The 15,533-nt window shown below is 45.0% G+C and overlaps 1 protein-coding gene across 2 annotated transcripts; it reads right to left on the bottom strand.

Moving 5' to 3' along the window:
• Positions 1-2,082: 2,082 nt before the first annotated feature.
• On the bottom strand, positions 2,083-15,288 carry LOC102684049 (aquaporin-3). Of its 2 annotated transcripts, XM_015363296.2 has the most exons (7): positions 15,270-15,288; positions 14,105-14,488; positions 7,100-7,226; positions 5,189-5,326; positions 4,548-4,666; positions 3,811-4,028; positions 2,083-3,073 (listed from the first exon to the last, which is right to left on the bottom strand). In XM_015363296.2, exons 2-7 carry the CDS (start codon positions 14,210-14,212, stop codon positions 2,893-2,895), a joined length of 891 nt encoding a protein of 296 aa, XP_015218782.2. In that variant the 5' UTR covers positions 14,213-14,488; positions 15,270-15,288; the 3' UTR covers positions 2,083-2,892. The 2 variants fall into 2 exon arrangements, with proteins under 2 accessions (XP_015218782.2, XP_006626763.2); XM_006626700.3 differs by lacking the exon at positions 15,270-15,288 and having other exon boundaries at positions 14,105-14,493.
• Between the last annotated feature and the right edge of the window lie 245 nt (positions 15,289-15,533).

Here is a 15,533-nt window from a genome sequence, read left to right as displayed (position 1 = left end):
GGATTTGGTCATGGCCAGTCATGGGCAGCACTGGGCCAACGACAGGGGAGTTGTGTTAGAGGGCGGTGTTATCCAGGAACCAGCCCTGGGACACTAGCCCTCACTGCAGGAGAGATTCAGCTCTCACTAACAACAAAAACAAATTGAACAAGGAGACTGGTGGCCAGATTACTGGCACATCCTTGGACTCAATAACATGTCTAACGGTGTGACTTATTATTAATATTACTAATGTTGCACTCAGTATTTATCTTAGATGACCTCTCTCACCCACTCTTTTTAGAATAAACCAGATCCCTTTTATAAACACTGAGAAACATTTACGTCATTTACACCTAAAAGCATTCAATTATTGAACGATGAAAAGATTGTTTGGAGGTAGGGATGGTATTATTTTAGACTCTTTACCAGCTAACTGCCTATTCTTAAGCTCATAGTACTGGATTGCGTTCTGACTGGGCAATGTTGTTAAATGCTGTTTTGCATCATGATATTGCACTGCTTCTGCATTGTCTAATTGTCCTATACTTTATACGCCATGACCTCCCGATGTGCAAGACAATTTCCCTTAGGGGTAATAAAGGTTAAATCAATTTAACCCTGTAGCCAAGCTACTCACAGCGGGTGGGGCATGCTAGAGACACCCCGGCCAGCTCAACCCATCCAGCTCCAGTGCTGGGCCACTGCCCGGGGAGTCTAGATCACAGCGTCCTGTATCTGGACCACTGGGCTACACAGGAATTCACAATGCCCACTCCTCCTGCTTGAGTCTGCCAGGAGCGCTTCATGCTTAATGGTAGATCTACTGTATTTACCCAGAGAGAGCGCTGATGTTCAGTGCTGCGTCTCTCGGGCTTCTCCGTCCCATACACAGATATATTAATGTTGTCTCAGATACACATGGGTCATGTTATTGTTTCTTTTTATTTCCTGTTGTTTGGGAATTTGCAACGGAGAAAATTGTCTCACAGGATATCGTGACCTCAATTGGGTAATACTCAACATATTTACATACAATAGAATACAAACCTGTTTAGCATTTCCAAACGCTTTTTAAAACAAAAAAGGAAGCTTCGCCTGAGCAAGAAGGAATAGACCAGATTTACAGTATCTAAAAGGCAGCTGGATTTTAAAATATTCAGAGGGATAAAAAGCAATGGGATACTGTGAAAGAAATGTAAAGGGCTCGTTTTAATTTATCCAACAGCATCTTGGCTAAATAAACATATACTTCAAAGATTAGTTTACATATTTGCCAGAGTCCTAGTCTGCTGAACACTTGTGAAGTTGTGTCAGTGAAGATGTGCAGGAGCTCCTAGCAGAAGCAGTTTCATTTCGAATAAGAGAGGGACGACTGTGAGCCCCTTCATTGTGAAGGCTCTCAGTATCCTTTACCTACCCTTAATAAACGTACATGAGAACAACTTGAAATGTTTTTCCACGACAAATCTAATGTCGCTCAGCTATTTTTTGTATTTCAATAATCAGGACGTGCCCCATTCATTTTCTGAATATAATGAAAATATCCTGTTTTTGAAAGAAAACCATCCAAGACATTAAATAATCTTTAATACAATAGTAAGTTCAATAAAAACCTGTGACCTCTGTGAAGCAGATATTTGACAGCCATAGTGCAATATGTTATTAAAGAACTTCTATACATCCAGTATAATTACCTTCGCTGCTACCCAGTGGGGTAAGAATTTGTAAACTCTATAGAAAAGAAAAGACTAAAAGATTAATTGAGATTTAGGCAAAATTCAAACATTCAGGGCTAGGCAATTCATATACTGTAAATGTGAGTATGTAGTGTAGCAAAAGTGTATATGTAGCAAAATCAGAACAGATTCTTTATTGCTTAATTAACCAAAGTGTTGCAGATGACTTTCCCAGTTACAGTAAGTATTAGCTGGAGCAAACCCTTTAAATGGCCTGGAATACAGGCGATATAAACTCTCAGAACTCAAGCTGGAGTTCAAGAACCAAGATTGAATTCTCTTGTCCTGTAGAGATAACCATGAAAACCAAAGACAAACACAATGACAGTCATTAGACATCCAAATTCACAGCCCAGTCTGCATGTACAAGAAAAAGGCCTTTATTTGTACAAAAATATCTCCTTGGCCTAATAACAGGGACATCTGATACAGTACAAAAATACTTGGACAATACTATGGGATTTATACATTTCAAACTGGATTGGCGAGGTTCATAAAACCGTGCCAACATTATAAAAAGATTTGGTAGAGACAGTTACATGTTCCTTATAAAAGAGCTGTAAAAATGAAATTAAAATATTCTTCACAAGTAACAAAATACGTAGAAAGGTCTATCTAAGATACTCACCATGACAAAATCTTCAGAAAGCTTAGAAACAGACTTACTGGTAACTATATATATATATCACATGTAGTAGAAAAACCTATAATCATACAGAACATACAGCATGTGCATACAAAGTGGAGCTGGAAAGAATCCAGGGCATATTTTCCTTACCAAGCTAATTATATTTCAGAGAACTGATCAAATAACTAGAACGGAGATTTTCACAAAGCTTTTTGGTTTGCTTTTAAAGGATTAAGAAAAAGTACAACCCCGTTTAAACCAAACTCCAGGAAACCTACAATGCCGAGGAAGAGCGCGGTGCTATACATGTGTATTTACAGAGGGCAGACAGCTCACACAAGTTGCTTTAGAGCAGGGGCCTTCAGGGGTGGCTGAAGCAGGTAGTGCTGGGGGTCCGCTGAGAGCAGATTTCCCCAGTCTCGTCGACCCGAGCCCCAGCAGAGCAGGCCTGAGAGATCAAGCAGGGGAAGGGCGTGGCAAGTGTCTGGGAGGAGAGGGGTGGGCTTGGCGGTCTGCCCGCGGAGGGGGGGGCGGGGGTCGCTGGGCTCACGCCGTCTCCTTGGGGTTGAAGTTGGACAGCTTGGCTCCCTCCTCCCCGCCTCTCTCCTCTCTGTCCCGAACCTCTCCCTCCACGTGGTAGCCAACCATCAGCTGGTACACCACCACACCCACAAACGAGCCAATGAAGGGGGCGAAGATGGGCACAAAGAACCAGTAGTCATTAGCCCTGGAGGAAGAGGAAGAGAGAGATCGCCCATTATGGCCCAAGACCTCATCTTTACTATTTCCAACCACCCCCTCATCACAGAATAGCCGATCGTCATATTCCTAGATACAGACTTTCCATCAGTAAACTAAAAATATCTGACCACAGAAGCTCAGCAAGGCTGGGCCTGCCCAGTGCTGGGCTGGGAGATTCCTAAGGAAGACCAGGGTGCTGGTGAATCTGCAGGACGCTTCCCGCTGGACGGGAATTTCGAAAAACCAATGTCCAGTGTGGCGAAAACAGGACACTGCTGTACAAGGCACTGTTTAAATGACACGTTACACTCAGGTCCCAACTACTTAAGTCGTTGAAGACTGCATGACCTTTTGAAAAGCTAGGGTTGTCTATACAGTTATTCCGATTACCTTGTACTTTGAGCTTGCTTAAATCGGTCTTTTTTTAGCTTCCCACAATTCAATCGGTGTGCCAATGTATCCCTTTTCTACCGGATCTGCCGTGGAGTGGGGCTGCAGGTCGCCCATGTGAGCACCGCAATGCATGAAGCGTTCAGGGACCCCTGGGGGGGTGAAAAGCTCTTCATAAGGAACTGTTTCGGTTTGTGCTCCTGCAGCCCTATTTTGCAAGAGGAAGCGGGCGCAGACAACGGCTTGCTGGGGGGAGCCCGATGATGAGCATCCCGAATTTGGACGGGGCGCTCCCTCGGCTGGTCAGAAGGAAGCCCGCGCGAGGGGACTTACGTGAAGACCTCGCTGCCCCAGCCAGCTATGGCGGTGAAGAGCCGCGGGCCGAGGTCTCTGGCAGGGTTGACTGCATAGCCGGAGTTGAAGCCCATGGACAGGCCGATAACCAGCACCACGAAGCCCACCGTGAAGGCTTCCAGCCCGCGTGGGATGGGGTTGTTGTAGGGGTCCACGATAGCCAGGATACACACCACCAGGGCGGCAGTACCAATCAGCTGGAAAATAAAAAAAGAAGGAATTATCCTTTTACCGAAACCGATGACAAGACTACGCTAACAGCTCTCTATTGATTAACAATCTTTTTCATGGATCATTACTAGTAATAGGGTGGCAGTGGAGGTGTCGTGGTCAGCATTGCTGCCACTGGGTTCAATTCTGGACCGGTGGTGCCATCTGTGTGGAGTTTGCATGTTCTCCCCATATTCGCTAAGGGTTACAGTTTCCTCCCACAGTCTGAAAGCATACTGCTGGCATAAAGGCACCATCCTGCTGAGAGGATCAAGGATTAAGACAACCTATTTCCTGGTTAACGCAGAGCTCCTTCACCCCCGTTGCTCACATGAACCATGAACCACTTGTCCCAGGATAGTGGTTCCAAGGCATCATTCACCTGGGGAACTGCCGATGTTGTGACCAGCAGACCCACGTGCCAGACTGCACCGTGTTGCTGCAGTGAAGTCAAGGAAAGACACGCCAGTTTTGGAAGCTCTGCGCCAGGCCTGTCTTGGACTCACCTGGTCAAATAAGCCGTTGATCAGGGTGAGGTGGTTGGAGGGGTAGGTGGCGAAGATGCCAGCAGTCGCATTTGTTCCGGTCACCAGCAGATCCCCACCAGCGAAATCCCACAGGGCATCTGGAGGGAGGAGACGTGTGAGGGTCAGGGAGTGGTGATGTTGAGTAGGGGATCTACTCATTTGACAGGGGCCAGAGCCCCACAGAAATAACCCAACAGACTGAGGAAACTAAATGTGACTTTTGAACATAGAAAGAAAGATGGCTGTGGGATGAGATCTAGCAGTCACTACCACCCCCTGAGGGCCAAATGGACAGCCCGGGGTTTGTAAATCCAAATTATTGCAGGGTTTTTTTTACTCCTAATGCAGAGATGTCAAACTCGGCTCTTGGAAGAACAAGCTCCTTCTCCTTTTCCCCCCAGAGCTCTTGCCAAATGTTTGGTCTAACTATTTAACTTCATTCATCTGACGAGGCTCCAAGGTATTTTGTAGGTAGCAGGGCCTTTAAAAGATCTCAAGAGAAATCCTAGATAGGATGAAAAACAATTACAAGCTACTGAGACCGCAGACCACAAGACACCCAGACCTTCAAGAACAGAGTCTGAGATGCCTGCTCCTAGGGGCTTCCTACCTTTACCTACCAAAGTACAGGCCGAAGATGATCCCAGAGCCCAGGAAGGCTCCCAGTGTCTGGGCCAGAAAGTAAGCAGGGAGTTTCCTCCAGGGATCCCTCCCAAGCAGGCACAGGGCAAAAGTCACCGCCGGGTTAAGATGTCCTCCTGGGAGAGTTTAAGAAAGGGAATGAGATTTACTTCTCTACAAAAAAAAAATCGAACTTGCCGCCACGGCATCTTCTGCAGTCTTAACCAAAGGTCGCTGTGATGAAGATACAATTTCCCACACTCCTTTGCGTCAGCTCTTCTCTTCTTTTTTTTTGCCTGAAAAGGCTTGAGAAGTCAAAAACAAACTGGTGCCTTTCGGTTTTTTGTATTCTGACTGAAGTTTAAAGTTCTTTTAAACTGCCTGATTTTCAGCTCTCAGGTTTCAGGTCCACACAGAGTCGCATGCTCGAGTCTTGGGAACTGGCTTCCAAGCTGTGACTGTAACGGATACTCCACAGTGGAAAAGTTGTATTATTCTTGTTTCTAAAGAGGAAACAAAAATAGTTTCCAGTGGTTGTTTTTGTGGGCTATTCCATTCTGGTAACCTGTAATTACAGAGTAGTTAAATACGCCCAGAGAAGTAGGAGACTATTTCCCTATTTTAATAGAAAAGGCCTTTAAAACAGAGGCAAAGGAACTGTTAATCTGCAGAGTGCATCTCACAAGGATTACGAGAACACAGAGAAATTCAGCGGTAATACAGTACTTAATTTAGTCAACTGCAGACAGGTTAATTCACCACGTGACAGAAACGATATTGTTACTGTAGAAACCGTTCAGAGAAGAGCAACCAGATTCATTGCAGCACTGAAGGTTTTTAGTCTTGAGCAGAGAAGACTATGATCGGAGCCATTACAAGTACTCAAAATCTTCAAAGGCACCCAGTGGGCTTCAGTGAAACAGAAACCAAAAGACAAGTGAAACTTTTGTGGAGGTGCGCTTAAAACTGGGAACAAGAGGCTCTTCCTCACCCAGAGGATCCATCTGGGAGTATGGAACAAGACAGCCAGCCATCCCATTGAAGCTAACGTCATTCAAGAAAACAGCTGGGTGACATATTGGACTAACAACCATCAAGCTGGCTAGATGGGCCCAAACTGCTTCTTCGCATCTGAAGCCTTTATATTCTTACAGCTGACGTTGTCAAATGATGGTTACCCTTTTGTCACAATCCAGTTGCTTTCAGTTCTACAAAAGATACAATGTTTTGCTCGCCGAGTCTAAAATATGGATAATTCTAATAGAAATTGAACACTGTAGAATCTGAAATTAACTGGGAAGCAGTGCATGGGATTAGCAGTTTCTCAGGACAAATACTTCGAGCTCATGTAGCGTTACACTTTGTGCACAAAACAGCCGTTAAACCAACAACGCCTGTGAAAATGATTCATATTTTGGTCTTTCGAAGCACGGCAGTAATACAGCACAGGCTTGACCATACAGTCTTCCCTGGCTCAGACAGAGCAGCAGTGGCAGCCTGTTCTTTTGTGCTTGGAGAGGAGTTTCTTTGCTGTCAAGGACTTGGTCTGGCATATGCCCCTCCTCCTCAACAAGTTTCTGCTTTCTGAAATGACTCAAACCAATACAGGCTGTCCCTTGTCAGGCCTGTGTGAAGTCGCATAGTGCCTATAAGCCACAATGACTATAACTGAAAAGTCATGGACATTTGATCTCTGTCCTTAATTGAACTGATGATCTACTTTAAATACTAGAAGGCAATTTTCTAATAAAGCATAAAAAAAACTATAAAACAAAGTCAATTTGGGTATTTTTTTTGGCTTTTACAGATGATAAATTATTGATCTTCTATTGCTTGATAATCCGTGACCCAGATTTAGTGTATTTGCTTCTAGCTGTACAGACACAGAGCTGAACCACCATGGTACTCACCCGACACCTGTCCGCAGATCAGGATTCCTAGGGTAGCCGCAAAGCCGAAAGCAAAGTTCACGGTCATGAACATACCATGAGAGCCACCGCTAAGCACCAGCTGAGCCACTGCACCACAGCCGAACATCTGGCAACACGAAAACAGAGCACTGTCAGCAAGCCCATAAGATCAGATAACATCACTTTATTGCCCATATACAATTTCTTGCATTAGGAATTCGACTTTTCACATACCCCAGCTTGCTCTCCATGAGACACACAGACAGGGAGAGAAGCTTGGGGTCAGAGCGCAGGGTCAGCCGTTTATACGGCATCCCTGGAGCAGTTGGGGTGAAGGGCCTTGCTCAGGGGCCCAACGGAGTAGGATTCCTCTGTCTGTTGTGGGATTTGAACTGGCAACCTCCCAGCCACAGGCACAGATCCTTAGCCAAGGTGCCACTGCTCCGCCCCAAACTCATGGCGATTGCTGGATTTGAACACGCTTATAAGTCAGTCACTTAAGCAATCACACCAGAGACGCAATAGTACAGTCCATTTCCCCGTGTATTCACCCTGACATCACTGCACTGCATTCTCCAAAAAACACATTCCAAAGAGAGAGAATGACTAAAATAGTATCCCTGTGAACACAAGTCAATTTTCATAATCATCTTGAAAGGATCAACTAAACATCTCCAGGTCAACATAAAACAGAAAGAGCTTTTCAACTTGGGCATCTCAGGAATTCAGCTGTAAAGAATCAGCATTTAGACAAAGTCAGGAAGTAATACAGAAAAAAAACAAGCAATGCAAGGATATATACCTTTATACCTTTAAAGAATGTGATATTACAATAGTAGTACAATGCACTAGTAAAACCATATTCAAACAATATTCAAAATAAGGTCATCACATTACAAAAAAAGATTACTATCCAGGAAAGAGTAATCCGAGTCATTCTGGGCACAAAACAATGTCCCGCTGTTTGTGAGGGTCTGTTATAGAAAAACCCCTTAGGAAAGAATTATTTCCATTGCAAAAATAAAAGACTTCATACAGCAAAAGCTGTTGAGATCCCCAGTACTGCGAATTGGGAAAACCCCTCATCATTTAATTTTTTTTATAATGTCAACATTTTATTTGTGGATATGGAATAATGTGAAAATTATTAATAGTGTGAAAAATATTTTTTTTGTTGATCCAAAAATGGGAAACAGTAAATACAGCTTTCATAGGGCAGGATTAGCCGTTTTCTGGGACAAATACTTTGAGCTCGAGTAGCACTCCAGGTTGGGAACGAGAGGGATGTTAAATCAGTATCTACAGTGAAAGGCTAACAGTTTCTGTGCACAAAGGGTAGTGGGAGCGTGGAACAAGCCGCCCAGCCACGATGTTAGAGCCAGTGCCACCACGTCTTTCAGAAACAACTGGAAGACTTTCTCAGACTCAGGAGGTACCAGCAGCCAAATGGCTTTCTTGTCAGCTTTGCTCCTGCATTGTTTGCCATCCTTTGGTAGGCAGCGAGTATTTCTTTCTGGAAAGTGTTTTACAGATACGGTATTTAGGCGTTTCCTGTCCACAGCACTAGAACTCCCCCCTTTTATCTTGTTCTTGACCATGATATTCCTGGAATAAGCTGTGCTTCCCTGTTCCTTGCTGCCTTGGTGACTCTTATTTTTGTGAATCTGATGTTCCAGATCGCTCGACTGTCAGTATTAGTCATGCCTCTGCTTCTGTGCATGGGACCTGGGAGGAGGCCTGTGCCATGACTTCATTTTTAAATCACAGGTTACAAAATTATGACTCATCAGAAATGGGGTATTTATCATTTTGTTTGGTTTGAAATTAGTTGGAATCAGAAGCACAGAAAGGGACTGGAACGTGTGCCACTACCTTTCTGGGTAACATTTCTCCTTTTGGCCCGAGCTGAGTTTTTCAGCACTGTCTCATGGAAAGTCAACAGCCAGGAGGGGGCTCTGCACAGCTCCATTTCCCCTCCATAAGTTCCTTTCAAAGCCCAGTCCCATACAGAGCCATTGTGCACCGCCTCTGCTGGAAGGCACTGGGCTGTGATTACTTTCTGCTGAAGGAGAATGTGGAGGGATCACCAAAGAAAGAGGAATGAAAGGTCGTATTTTTTCATGCCAAAACCGACCAAGACGCAGCAGAGCCATGGACGAGCTCGTGAAAGGAGCCCATTGAGCCGCTAGCGGAATTTTTCCATCAGCAGACATTCCTCCCCCCTGTCCCACCTTGAAGTGACACTGTGGCACACGTAGTGCCATCGCAGCGGTGAGCTTCTGGAAGAAGGAGAGCTTTGTTCAGTTTTGTCCGGGCTTCATGTAAAGCAAAGACAAAACCCTTGTTCTCCTTTGTTTATGCAGATAAATCCATTGAGAACAAGTTCCAGTTTACAACGATGTCCTGGAAAATAGGATTTTATTGGCACATTTTCAATACGTTTTACTCGACATAGGAGTGTCCAACACATGACTCTAGACTGCCCTCCAGTCCAGAGACTAGAGCCCTAATCACTGCTCCATACTGCTGCCCCCAAAACTGCTAAAAAAAGCAGAAGTTTCCCCATCTTGTTCTGCTCCATTAGAAGTTCCTTGTTCTGTTCCATTGTCTTGTTATAATGCATATAATGCATTCACCATTAACATCCCTAATCTCTGTATACCACCAAGCATAAACAAGCACAAATACCATTACACAACTCTGCAGAATGGCCATAGACAATAGAAACATTGATGTAGCCAGCAGTCCCTAATGATACAGGATACTGTGGCTGATGATTTCAGAGGTTCCAGTCTGAAGAGAGGGAAATGAAAATAAAAAATAGATTTTCTGCACTGCCCGGTTATTTAAAAACCTGCTTACTAGTTGTCTTTTGAACTGACTGATCCTCACAGAGCTGGAAAGCAACCGCCTTAAATCAAGACCTGTCAGCAACCTGATTAGAGTAATTTAACACATGGAAACGGCGCCGGTGGTGTTGATGCTTGGGTCCAGTTCATTCCAGATGAAACTAACACCTGTGGTAGATTTGCCAGAACACTCCTTGAAGTCTCTTGACGGAGCTGCCTGATGGGCAGCAATCTCTGTGTCAAAGAGAGCCTCCAGGCCACAGCCAGCCCCACCCGGCACTCATTTACAGGCTGTGACAAGAGCTCCGAGATCACATGACAGCTGCCAGATTCATATAGCCAATTCACTTGCTTGAGTTGTTATCATTTGTATTTTTGCTCCACTGATGGAGGTGGTTTTCCAGTCCCACCCTGTTTCTGAACACTAGGAATAGACTCGTGGTTTTATTATTAGTATCACAAATAACATTGCCGCTTTTGACACAACCAAGAAGAAATAAGGAGTCTACCCATCCAGAAAAGTGTTACTGGGGGGGGGGATCAGATGAAATTAGTCTCGGGATGAGGACGGGCTGCAGCCTCACCTTACATCTCCACAGAGAAGAGGCAGGTGGACACACATCTAGAAAACGTGCAGCTAACGCCACTATATTAAAGGACCAGCTGGAGAGCAGCAAGCTCAAATCAAAGGGTCGAGCACATCTGAAAGCATCCCCAAAAGCAAATATCAACACGACCCACTCCGAATTTTGGAAATCCTGGGAATTTGAAGTGTAGTTGAACGCCAATTTCAAATTAAGGAATGACAGAATAGCCTCCTCTTACCTGTGGCCTTTCATGCTCTTGGGGTTATTGGATTCTGTTTTTACAGACAAGGAGAGCCAATTGAGGTTACTATAAAGAGAAACAAATTAGATTACTATACCTGCTGTGTGTAGGAATGCAGGACTGGAATCTCAAAACCCCAAAATCGAATGAGATATCCAAGCAAGGAATCTGTAGGCTCACCAGATACATCCGATAGCTTAGGACTGTCCTACAGTAGCTAAAACTACTGGATATTTCTAGTCTTGAATAGAGAAGAATGTGACGGATTCTTATATTCAAAATCCTTAAAAGGTACCGACAAGATCAAACCAATATAGTTTTTCGGAATCAGCACAGAAGGGGAAAATGCATTTAACCCCGAGAACCCCAGGGTGCTTCCTTACACAAAGGACTGTGGGACTCTGAAGCAAATGACCCAGCCTTGTTATCACCCAGCTTCTTTCAGGAAAATAGCCCTCAGCAGCTGGGCCAGATGGCTTTCTCTCATAACATTTAAAGTTCAGACTCACCGGTGCAAAAACGTACCCTGCTGTCAGCCCCATCACTCCATTAGTAATCAGTAGCATCTGCAAACACTCCCATCTCCACACAGCAACGCGACACACCAGACTGCCAACAGCATCTGTTCTGTCATGTAGTGTTTAGGCTACCAAGTGCCACTGTTTTCAAATCTGTCCTCCTGCTACACTGATCCCACTCATTTCCACTTCACTGCCTCAGCCTACGTGGGTACATTTAATGGCAACGATGTGCCACACTTCTGATCTCTTTGACAGAGCTTAGGGCTCTTGTTCCCCCCCGTTATCAAGCACAGAAAAAGGTGACAACACCTTTCGGCTAAAGTGCATACCTAAAAGCTCTGTCAGATATGTCTGCACTTAATGACCATGTTCTTTTTAAAGAAATATCGCCCAACGCCCACTTAGAAAAGAGTTAAGTGCAGTTACGTAAATATCCTATGTACAAACGCTACAGACGTGATCGTATCTTTAACGGGTTTATGTTGATTCTTTCCTTTCGGCTTAAACTGGAGGAAGCACCCTGGATTGCGCTGAGCACATTTTGTAATACAAGAACACCCCGCGTGCTGGAGGGTTCAGCCAGCCAACTCTTACTGTGGTGGAAAGTCATCGCAGGTGGGAGCCTGATCCGTGAGTCATCATCAGCTTGTGCGCTGTACAAACACACAGTAGCAGCACCGGTCACGGCGATTGATGGAGACATTGGCCGGGCTTCAGCTCATGCATACTTTTCCCCACACAAAAACAGCAGCTTATCCACTCTTATCTCCCCTTTCTTTACACTGCTGTTCTGCTCTCTATCAAGGCTTCCTCAGGCAGCAGGCCTTATCAGTGCTGCTCCTGGAACGTGACAGCTGACACAGGGAGACAACAGCGCAGACCTCCCCCCCCTCCCTCCGTACACACACCTCCTTATGGTTAAACCCACAGTTAGCACTAAGATCCAGCTTATTAGAACCCAGCAGAAAAGGTGCAAGTGCACTACGAACCCCCCAAGGCGGGGCTCGACTCCTGAATGCTGCACCCTGCCTCTCCTATAATCCTAGCACAGTGCGGATTAGAATCTAGCACAGGCATGGGGTCAAGACCGCTGTTCAACTTAGGAGTGCAGAGAGTGTAAAGACCCAGATAAGTGTTCAACCGTGTATTGAATAACATCTGCAGCAGTGACACAGCACCTGTCTGCAGAATGGAGCTGAAAGTGCCAGAGCTTTAGAGGGATTTCAAACAGAGACACATTGAAGTGCATACAGGCAGGTCGAAGAGGACTTAGAGGAAAGCAAAACATTCGGGGACTATACAGTGGCTGATCTTGAGAAAGCAAATAAGCAGGTTTTCTTCTGAGTTATTTGTTTAGGCAAGATTGCACACATACAAATTAACTGAAACAAATGATAGCATTAAGTCAAACACCCAAAGGTTTATTATTTAATGCTCATCTGTAAGGTGTAGAGGTGCATTAAAGCTGCAGTTCACCTAAATCACCTTACACCCGCATTTGTTTCTGTGCAGGAAGCAAAACCTTTTTATCTAGCAACTTCTCATAAATATGCATCAAAACCGCCCACATCTTGTGGCCTTCTCTGTTTTTTCCCCCCATTTAGAACATCTTTTCAGTTTGAAAAGGATCCCTCGTCCACAGGACAAGAGCAAGGGAGGTTTCCTAAAGGCAATAAAACTGCACTTGACAGAACAAGTCTTGACAGGAAAGGAATCAGCTCTACAGGTGTCACAGACCCATTCCAGATATCTTTCTTTTCCATCAGTGAGTCACGCAGACTAAGGCTAACCTACAGTTTGACGAAGGGGAAGGGTGCAAACTAGAAAAAAACCCCAACTAAAGCACTGTTCAGAGTGGTATATTATTTACAATGTATCTAAGCATCTGATAATATGAATAATTGTAGCAGGGTGGGGCTGACAAGTTGCACATGGACTTACCCAGGGTGGCTGTAACTTGATTGAGTAATTGCCCCAGCAACAAGAATAAGGTCCTTCCACATTCTCATGCTGGCCAATCTCACACTCAGTCAAGTCACGCCAATAACATCCATGTGAGGGATCTCAGCCCCACCATCTTTAGGTCTCGTCTTTGAAAGCTCCAGCACCAAGACCAATCATAAATATAAAGCCAGTTGCCTCAGCCCCTTGAATTCTGAGTGCACTTAAATGTGTTGGATTTTAATTTCTAAATGCTTAAGTATGCTTTGTTTAAACAAGATGAGGATTAGTGACAGCATAACGTTTTGCATGTTTCTCTTACAACTGTCCTTTGCTAAGATTCAATACAATGAAATCCAAGTTAGTTGTATAGACCTTAAAGTAGTACTGAAGACAGTGGACTTGCAGTACTTAAGGTCTTAAAACTGTCACATGCACCTACAACTTTTTAATGCAATCTAAAAGCCTTAGCCTTTATTGCTTAGAATAATCCTGAGAGTGAGCAAAAAAAAAAAAGTAGTTTGCTTTGTCTTTCAATTCAGCACAATGCAAAGAAGCAGCCCCTAGAAGATGTGGACAGAGGCAGCCCAAGATGAGCTGGTCGTCTCTGCACCCTCTTCTGCACCGTCTCCTCCAAAGTTTAAAATACAGTGCCGCTGGCTACAGGATATAACCTCCTTCTTTTCGAAAAGAAGCGTGGGATTTTTGTGCTGGGCGTATATACACAGGAAGGCAAGGAGAAACGTCGTGAGACAGGAGGCTTCATTGGAAATGACTGCAGCGTGTAAAGCAGAGATGTATAAAGAAACAGGTGTCATGCCCTTACCGCAGCCGAAGGGGGGGTCGGGAGACCGCCAGACACTTACCACGAGAATGAGGGTCCCCAGGCACTCTGCCAGGGCCTGGCGCAGCAGCAGGTTCCTGATCTGGAAGGCGCGCGCCATCTTGTCAATGTAGTACTTCTGCCTGCCCATGGTGCTGTCCTTTCGGGTGCGAGAGGGCTTGTCCAGGTACGTCCACCGCTTCCTCTGTCTGCCAACTGGGCTCCCCGGCGCCGACACCTGCTCTTATAGGAGCGGGAGCAGCCCTCCCCCTCAGGGCCTTCCACTCCGAGAGCCTCTCTCCCTCCTCCTCCCCCCTCTCTCTCTCTCTCGCTCCCTGCCACTCTCCTTCGGCTGTTTCCCGAGCCTGGGCTCCTCTGGGACTTACAGCAGGGGAGAGGGAGGCCGGCTGACTGGGTCTGTGCAGGGCTGAGCCGAGACGGAGACACAAATTATGACAGGCAGTCGCTTGCTCAAGATTTCAAAAGGAGCACACAACAGGCTATCAAGAAAGAAACATGCCACCCGAGGGGGTTGTGTGTGTGTGTGTCAATCCCTGTGAGGCTTACTTTAAAAAAAATAATCATTCTAGACCAAGCAGTGCGAGACCATGTGGATTAGAGCTCTATTTCCCAGCTCTATTTGAAACTCTTTAAAAATGTTCAGCACCTGCTATAATGTCCTATAATATACATTTGATCCACAGCCCGAAATCTGCAGGATTTTTTGAGCAGGTGAAAATAGCAGATGTAAGCCTATTTTGAGTTCAACGAAAGCATCAATTACGTAATTGGGAGCTCAGCGCGACCCAGAACCAGCTGGTAGATCAGCGGAGGACGCTCCGTTTTAATCTGGCGTTCATCAAAACAGCTTTTTATTTCCTCAGTCCAGGTATAACCTCTGCATCAACACGGCGTGCGCCTCACATCTCTCCTTTCTCGTTACTTCATCATTCACTTCGATTCTCGCCCCTCGGGTGTGTAGCAGATCGTTGACGAAAAGAAAAGAGGGCGACCGTTTCTCTTCCGCAGGAAAAAAAAAATTCACGAGTGTTTTTTAAAGTGCGGAAAAATCACAGGAACGGCTAGATTGTCAACAAATGTTAATGCTTCGCGCAGTATTGGCAAAACGAGTTTCACTACCAAACAAGCATATCAGGCAATTTTTGTTTTTTAATTTCGTTTGTGCAATAAAAGAAAAGCTGACGTACCGGAGCTCTGTGGTGAACGATCCGGTATCCGCCCTGCACTGCTTGTCAACTCAAACTAGCCCGTCCGCGTCAATATTTCGCCTGGACGCGCTATAATTGACAAATTAATTTATTTGAACGAAATCGACATCGTGGACCACAGGCTAATACAAAACAAAGACTATAATTGTTTTTGTCCCCCACGTTTTTAGAGGTGCACGCTAACACGGTGAATCTAATTTTCATTTTCAACACAACAACATAAATTCCGATTTGTGTGTTTCC

The sequence above is a fragment of the Lepisosteus oculatus genome, chromosome 3 (genome assembly GCF_040954835.1).
Source record: "Lepisosteus oculatus isolate fLepOcu1 chromosome 3, fLepOcu1.hap2, whole genome shotgun sequence".
Lineage (NCBI taxonomy): Eukaryota > Metazoa > Chordata > Actinopteri > Semionotiformes > Lepisosteidae > Lepisosteus > Lepisosteus oculatus.
Note: the sequence above shows the minus strand (reverse complement) of the source record. Positions and strands in the feature narration are given on the sequence as shown.

Bases quoted from the DNA above. Each gene is read 5' to 3' on its own strand.
- LOC102684049 (XM_015363296.2), bottom strand. From the start codon at position 14,212: ATGGGCAGGCAGAAGTACTACATTGACAAGATGGCGCGCGCCTTCCAG. The intron at 4,029-4,547 runs GTGAGTCCAAGA...TTTATTTTCCAG, and splicing joins TCAACGGCTTATTTGACCAG to CTGATTGGTACTGCCGCCCT. The intron at 3,074-3,810 runs GTAAGTCCCCTC...CTCTTCCTCCAG, and splicing joins TGGGGCAGCGAGGTCTTCAC to GGCTAATGACTACTGGTTCT.